The 8,352-nt window shown below is 41.5% G+C and overlaps 1 protein-coding gene across 4 annotated transcripts in view; it reads right to left on the reverse strand.

Moving 5' to 3' along the window:
• The window catches only part of ccdc150 (coiled-coil domain containing 150), a 12,689-nt gene extending 4,357 nt beyond the window's left edge, over positions 1-8,332 (reverse strand). Inside the window, exons 1-12 of one of the 4 annotated variants that reach the window (XM_017490942.3) lie at positions 8,185-8,332; positions 6,971-7,249; positions 5,727-5,884; positions 5,310-5,378; positions 5,107-5,223; positions 4,888-5,017; positions 4,726-4,769; positions 4,547-4,639; positions 4,283-4,378; positions 1,089-1,213; positions 158-323; positions 1-35 (exon numbers count right to left, since the gene is read on the reverse strand). The exon at positions 1-35 is cut by the window's left edge and continues 28 nt beyond it. In XM_017490942.3, coding sequence (XP_017346431.1) covers positions 1-35; positions 158-323; positions 1,089-1,213; positions 4,283-4,378; positions 4,547-4,639; positions 4,726-4,769; positions 4,888-5,017; positions 5,107-5,223; positions 5,310-5,378; positions 5,727-5,884; positions 6,971-7,247 — 1,310 coding nt within the window. In that variant the 5' untranslated portion in view covers positions 7,248-7,249; positions 8,185-8,332. Of the gene's footprint in view, positions 36-157; positions 324-1,088; positions 1,214-4,282; positions 4,379-4,546; positions 4,640-4,725; positions 4,770-4,887; positions 5,018-5,106; positions 5,224-5,309; positions 5,379-5,507; positions 5,685-5,726; positions 5,885-6,970; positions 7,250-8,184 lie in introns of those variants that run through there. The other 3 variants (XM_017490943.3, XM_017490944.3, XM_017490949.3) reach the window with 3 other exon arrangements.
• Positions 8,333-8,352: the final 20 nt, after the last annotated feature.

The raw sequence follows: 8,352 nt of genomic DNA on the forward strand, positions 1-8,352 counted from the left end.
TAGTTTGTCCTCACACAATCCAGCTCTGCACTCACCTAAGAAGGTGTAATACTATGTGGTAAGTGTCTGTTATTTAAGTGTGTGTGTGTGTGTGTGGGTGTGTGTGTGTGTATGTATTTATTCACCCGACCCAAAGAAAAACCACGCACTCATTTACCTTCTCCCTCTCTTTCTGCATGGTCTCCGCATCTTTAATTGTGTTGCTCAGCTCCCCCCGCAACCGATTGATGGTTCGCTCCAGCAGCTCCTGATGACTGACAGCTGAGTCCAAGGCAGCAGCTGAGCTGTCTTGCAGTTTGGTATGGTCTGCCCTCAGAGTTTCACTGTTAGGGGGAAAATAAAGCACCTGATTGGCTGGTAGGTGGAAAAGAATGCATCTGACTGGCTGCTTGGGATAAAGGATGGATATGATTGGCTGCTGAGGAATAATAAAGACATAAATTGGCTGGAATAAGAAAAAGCATCTGATTAGCTGCTAGAGGAAAAGGCAGCAAAAGATGGCAGAACACAAGAAACCACTCGATTGGCTGCTGGAAGAAGACAAGAAAGAACCTGATTGGCCACTAGGGGGATGAAACACACCTGACTGGCTGCTAACAAAAATATATTACCTTACTGGCTACTAGGGAACAAGAAAGCACCTGATTAGCCACTATAGGAAAAGGCAGCTAGTGATTAGCTTGAAGAGGAAACACACACCTGATTGGTTGGCAGGGATCCAGAAAGAATCCAGAAACAACCTGATTGGCTGCTAAGGAATAATGAGGAATAATAATAATAAGGAATAATAAAGAACAGTTTTGGTTGGTTGGGAACAAATGCAGGAAAATGCAGCAGCTGATTGGCTGCTAGGGATGTGACTGGCCACATGAAGAGAAGAAAGCAACAGATTGGCTACTAGAAGAAAAGAGACCACCTGATTGGCAGCTATTGGAAAAGAAAGCACCGGATTGGTTAACATGCATTCAGTATTGTATCTGTGGGATAATCATATACACTGATTGGAAATTGGAATTGTCGCACTGGAATTGTATTTGTATATTTTTACATCTGGATGTTTGCTGTATAATTTTAGGAAGTGAACTCACAGTTGTTTGTTTAGCAGGCGTCTCTCTGCTAGAGTTTCCTGCACTTCACACTGCATGTTCCTTTTGGCTTTGTCTAACTGCAGGTCCATGTCCTTCAGATGCTGGGCAGTGCGCTCCTGCTCTAGCTGAAACACAAACATAATAATTAAAGGTACGTTATAATCCGTAAGACAATTTAACGACTGACTGTTTGTTCAATTTGTTAGTTAGCCTTAAATTGCATGATAGCATGTCAGTTTGATTGTCATCGTCATGTAACTTATTAGCCTGTCACCCTGTGTCTTGTCACTGCATTGTCATTAGTCTTGTCACCAGGTTACCCTTTGTCTCATCACTGGATTGCCCTGTTACCATGACGCTCAGTTGGGTGTCACCATGTTGCTTTGTTACCATGTTGTATGTCACACTGTCACTTGGTTGTTTGTCAACATCACCCTGTTACCGTGTTATTTGTTTTCCTGCTGCTCGGATGGTTGTCACCATGTCGCCCTGTCACCATGTTATTCATTACCATGTCATTCATCACCATGTAACTTTGTTACCATGCCATTCATCACCGTGTCGCCCTGTTACCGTGTTATTTGTCACCGTGCAGCCCTGTTAGCATGTCGTTTGTCACCATGTAGCCCTGTTACCACGTCATTTGTCACCATGTAACATTGTTACCATGTCATTCATCACCATGTCACCCTGTTACCGTGTTATTTGTCACCATCTAACTCTGTTACCTTGTCATTTGCCACCATGTCACCCTGTTACCATGTCATTTGTCACCATGTCGCCCTGTTACCATGTCATTAGTCACCATGTAACTCTGTTACTGTGTCGTTTTTCACCATGTCACCCTGTTACCATGTCATCTGTCACCATGTCGCCCTGTTACCATGTCATTAGTCACCATGCAACTCTGTCACTGTGTCGTTTTTCACCATGTCACCCTGTTTCCATGTCATTTGTCACCATGTCGCCCTGTTACCATGTCATTTGTCATCATGCAACTCTGTTACCATGTCATTCGTCACAATGTCGCCCTGTTATCGTGTTATTTGTCACCATGTCACCCTGTTATTGTGTTATTCGTCACTACATCGCCCTGTTACCATGTTATCTGTAACCACGTTGCCCTGTTACCATGTCATTCGTCACCAATTCGCCCTTTTACCGTGTTATTCGTCACAACTCCATCCTGTTACCCTGATATATGTCACCACGTCACCCTGTTACCATGTTATTTGTCACCACGTTGCACTGGTACCATGTTGTTCGTCACCATGTCACTCCGTTACTGTGTCATTCGTCACCAAGTCACCCTGTTACCATGTCATTTGTCACCATGTAACTTTGTTACCATGTCATTCATCACCATGTCGCCCTGTTACAGTATCATTTGTTTCCCTGCTGCTTAGATGGTTGTCACCATGTCACCCTGTTACTGTGTCATTTGTCACCATGTCACTCTGTTACCATGTTATTTGTCACCATGTCACCCTGTTACCATGTCATTCGTCACCATGTCGCCCTGTTACCATGTCATTTGTCACCATGTCGCCCTGTTACCATGTCATTTGTCACCACGTCGTCCTGTTACCATGTCATTTGTCACCATGTAACTTTGTTACCATGTCATTCATCACCATGTCACCCTGTTACTGTGTTATTTGTTTCCCTGCTGCTCGGCTGGATGTCACCATGTCGCCCTGTTACCATGTTATTCATTACCATGTCACCCTGTTACTGTGTCATTTGTCACCATGTCACTCTGTTACCATGTCATTCGTCACCATGTCGCCCTGTTACCATGTCATCTGTCACCATGTCACCCTGTTACCATGCCATTTATCAACTCGTTGCCCTGTTACCATGTCATTTGTCACCACGTCGTCCTGTTACCATGTTATTTGTCACCACATCACCCTGTTACCATGTTATTTGTCAAGATGTCGCCCTGTTACCTTGTCATTTGTCAACATGTCGCCCTGTTACCATGTCATTTGTCACTACGTTTCCCTGTTACCATGTTATCTGTCACCACGTTGCCCTGTTACCATGTTATTCGTCACCACGTTGCCCTGTTACCATGTTATTCGTCACCAATTTGACCTTTTACCGTGTTATTCGTCACAACTCCATCCTGTTACCATGTTATATGTCACCACGTTGCCTTGTTACCATGTTATTCATCACCACATCGCCCTCTTACCATGTCATTTGTCACCATTTCGCCCTTTTACCATGTTATTCGTCACAACTCCGTCCTGTTACCATGTTATTTGTCACCATGCCCCCTGTTACTGTGTCATTTGTTTATCTGCTGCTCGGATGGTTGTCACCATGTCGCCCTGTTACCATGTTATTCATTACCATGTCACCCTGTTACTGTGTCATTTGTCACCATGTCACTCTGTTACCATGTTATTTGTCACCATGTCGCCCTGGTACCATGTCATTCGTCACCATGTCGCCCTGTTACCATGTCATTTGTCACCATGTTGCCCTGTTACCATGTCATTTGTCACCATGCCGTCCTGTTACCATGTCATTTGTCACCACATCACCCTGTTACCATATTATTTGTCAAGATGTTGCCCTCTTACCATGTTATCTGTCACCACATCGCCCTGTTACCATATCATTTGTCATCATGTAAATCTGTTACCATGTCATTTCTCACCATGTCACCCTGTTACCGTGTGATTTGTCACTATGTCGCCATGCTACCGTGTCATTTGTCACCATGTCGCCCTGTTACCGTGTCATTTGTCACCACGTTGCCCTGTTACCATGTTATTCGTCACCATGTTGCCGTTACCATGTTATTCGTCACCAATTCGACCTTTTACCGTGTTAACCGTCACAACTCCATCCTGTTACCATATGTCACCACGTCGCCCTGTTACCATGTTATTCATCACCACATCGCCCTGTAACCATGTTATTTGTCACCACGTTACCACGTCACCCTGTTACCATGTTATTCATCACAATGTAACCTTGTTACCACGCTGTTTGTCACCCTGATGCTCTGTTACCATGTCTATGTCTATGTCTTGTCAACATTTCACACATCTACCATGTTGTTTGTTGCGATAATTCTCTGTTGCTGTGTCATTTGCAAAACCCTGTTGCCTTGGTGACCAGGTGCTGCTGTAAGCAACAATCATAAATCTCAGGTTAATCGATGTAAAAAGTGTTACCTTCAGACTGGCCTGCAGTCGCGCTTTCTCCTCAGTCAGAGAGCGAAGAGCTGAACTCAGATCAGAGCACTGAACCTCTAACTGATCATTCAGTGCCTGAAAAGGAGAGAAAGACAGAGGGGGTGGGGCATTTCCGAGTCTTTTACACAAAGGAAGAGAGGGATGGATTGATAGATTTGTGTTTACAATTATAATTTTATCCAACTCAGATGTGATACGTGTGTGTGTGTGTGTGTGTGTGTGTGTGTGTGTGTGTGTGTGTACCTGAACTTTATCTGTAGCTGCTCTCAGTTCTTCTCTGCCTCTGAGTAGTGTACTGTTCTCCTGTTGCTGCTTCTGCAGCATTATCCTCACACACTACACACACACACACACACACACACACGCTGGATGTTATATTTATGAACACACAGCATGTATTCAGTCCACACCCTCAGTCTTACCTTTAACTCAACGCATAGATCTGATGCAAGAATGTCCTTCTTCTCTGACCAGCAAACAAACACGCACACACACACAGACACACACACAAACACACAAAATCTCATTTCATATAATACACACTTACAGAAGACTTCATTTCCCATAATCCTGTTTCTGCTCACCTAACTGCTGCCTCAGCTGCTCACACTCTTCCTTCAAGCTCTGTACAAGCTCTGTCTTCTCCTCTAGCTCCGCCCTCACCTCCTGTCTCTCAACATTTAGGGCGTGGCAGTCTTCTTGAAGAAGCTTCACCTAGAGATGGTCACTAAAGTCACGTTTAAAAATGTAAATAAAAAAATAATGACAGGCAGACAGACAGGTTCTCCAAATCTTTCCCCGACCTGTTCTTTCTCTCTCTCCACCTCCTGTTCCATCTCCTTCACTCTCTGCAGCAGTGCATCATGAGATTGCTCAGCCTCCAGACGGGCCGCCGTCTCCTGCACCAGCTCCTTCTTCATCTGTGGAAAAGATTAGAGGTCAAACGCTGAAGGCCAGGTATATTGAACTGGCTTTAACTTATGTAGCCTTGGCAATGACCTCTGACCTGATGGAGTTTCAGGCTCAGCTGAACTTTGACCTTCTTTAGCTCGTCTGCTGCTACAGCGATGTCCATCTGGATCAGAAAACAAATGCAGAAAGATTTGTCCTAATAATCTAGCACTGACAGTCTAGAATTTCGAATCTGAGGTGAGGTGCTCTAGGAGAGATGTACTACACTGACGAATGTAGAGGAAATACATACTCTAGAAGTAGTGCGCTGCAGGAAAGTACTCTAGAAGATGCATCTTTTGTAGGAAATGTACTATAATTATATTATACAAAAAAAAAAACGTTGTACTCTAGAATAGTTGTACTAGGTATTGGCGTTCTAGAGGAAGCACACAAATTTTTATGGAAGCTGCGATCCAAATGAGGTGTACTATGTAGTACTAATTTAAGAATCGCAGCAGATCTGGAGTACTTGAGAGCAGTGTGAGACGTGCAGCTGATCCCGTAGTGTGTGCGCCTCCTCTCGCTCCTGCTGCAGCTGATCCCTCAGACGCATTGCCTCCCGCTGTGAGGAGCGCTGCTCCTCCTCACTCTGCTCTTGGAGAGCCGCTAATTGCACCTGCAGACGCACTGACACACAATACAAAAAATACATAAATAGAGACATCTTCATCGTAAATATTGATTACACATGCAATATGTTTTTATGATGCACAGTATTTCCTGTATCTTGTATTTTATTTATTATATTTAAATATATTTATTTTTAATTATCGTTATATTACATATTTGTCTGTCATTTTAGCCGACTTTGGAGCTCTATTACTGGTTAAAATGATGCCTCAGGTGCTGCTACGGAGCTCGTCATGTTTCACTCGATCATTTACACACACACCCCCCACCCCCCAGCCCCAAGTGCAGAGACTTTGCTTATTCAATGCAATTTTTTTTTTAGAAATTATAAATGCATTTATTTATTTTTATTTATTTAATTTTTTAAGATACAGTGACTCTTTAGTTCATTTTGTTTACAATATTAAACCTCTGTTCGTAGCCATTTTTGTTTTACATTTTTAAATCAATTTTTTTTTTACATTTTTTACATTGTTTTGAACTATTTATGATTCAGAAATTTAAAAAGAGTCTTTTCAGACAGTTTTTCTTCATTCAGATTTTGTTCAAATATTCTCAAAGTCAAATCAAATTGTAACCAAAGTGTATCCTTACACCCCTACTATCTATCTATCTATCTATCTATCTATCTATCTATCTATCTATCTATCTATCTGCCTCTCTCTTTCTATCTATCTGCATCTATCTGTCTGCCTGTCTATCTATCTATCTATTTATCTATCTATCTATTTGTCTGTCTGTCTGTCTGCCTCTCTCTTTCTACCTATCTGCATCTATCTATCTATCTGTCTGCCTGTCTGTCTATCTATCTATCTATCTATCTATCTATCTATCTGCATCTACCTATCTATCTATCTATCTATCTAACTATCTGTCTGTCTGCCTCTCTCTCTCTTTCTGTCTATCTGCATCTATCTGTCTGTCTGTCTATCTATCTATCTGCATCTATCTGTCTGCCTGTCTGTCTATCTATCTACCTATCTACCTATCTATCTATCTATCTATCTATCTGCATCTGTTTGTCTGTCTGTCTCTCTGTCTGTCTATCTGTATATCTGTCAGTATATCTGTCTGTCTGTTTACCTGTATGGGACGAGTTGAGCTCTCTCGCAGTCTCGATGCGGAAGACGCTCAGCCTCAGGGTGTGTAAGAGACTCTCGAGGCGACACACTCTTGCCACCAGAGCCTCGGATTGCGAGCTGTCCATCAACTCCGCCCCCAGTTCATCTCCAGAGACACCCAGCTTCTTTGCCAGCTCTGCCCCCTGTCCCTCGGCCACCAGGAGGTGTCGGTGCAGCAGTGAGAGAGACTCAGAAAGAGAAGCTCCAACACTCAGGGGCTTCATCACAGACCTGGACATGACTGATGGAACATTTTCACCTGATTCTGATTACTCAACAATCCATCATTTACACTGAGACACAGTTATATTTAGTGAAATACATATATGAAACATATTTTAATAACTGACAAAACATTTAAGACCCAAATTCTAGACTAAAAAAAGGGAAGTGCTTTAGAAGAAGCAGACTTTAGGGGAAATGTAGATGCTTTTAATGATATCAGACCAAAATAATTGGCTTTGACAAATATCTAGTATTAATGGGAGCTCATTTTAGAGGACAATAATATGGGATATTTTCATGTTCTAGAGCAGAGGTTTTAAAATTTCAGAAGGTCAGAATATTCAGTATAGATAGGTATGTTTTCTGAACATAGTCCTGTTCAACTATTAAGCACATTAGACAAATATGTACATTAATATTTATTGTTCAGAGTCGGTAGTGGGTTTTTATTTTTTTCAAATGAACCCAAACCAATTATAATGCGTAAAAAAATAAATGATAACTGCACTTTTATCACTTTATTATTGTTCTAATTATTATTATTATTATTATTATTATTATTATTATTATTATTATTATTATTACCAGTACTACTACTATTATTATTATTGTTGTTGTGGTTCTCATTATTATTATTATTATTATTATTATTATTATTATTATTATTATTAGTTTTACTGCTTTAATTAAGCAGTTAATTAAAAAAAAATTATAACATTGAAAAAATAGCAATAAATATTTCGCAGCTAAATCACAGCCCCCTAATCGGGTGTGTTATCCAGCTGTTATAACTGAATCCACCAGAGGTTTAATATTATTTATTTTGTGTTTACATCAAAAACATACAGTAATAAAATATATATTATTGTTATCGTGTCTCTTTCGATATTAAATAAAAGCTACATATGAGTTTGTTTGTTTTTTAAATGATGCTGTAATGGCGCTGCTTACCTTAACGCCCACTTCCTGGGTGCAATGGTTCCCATGGTTGCCATGATCCCCCAACCCCCGCCCGCCCCGCACGTCAGTGGGCGTGGTTATGTGTTTTTACAAATCGCTTTCGTAGTGCACTACGTAAGGGGTGGGAGCCATTATTTTATACCCTACATAGGCCACCTA

Source organism: Ictalurus punctatus, chromosome 17 (assembly GCF_001660625.3).
Source record: "Ictalurus punctatus breed USDA103 chromosome 17, Coco_2.0, whole genome shotgun sequence".
In the NCBI taxonomy this organism is placed as follows: Eukaryota; Metazoa; Chordata; class Actinopteri; order Siluriformes; family Ictaluridae; genus Ictalurus; species Ictalurus punctatus.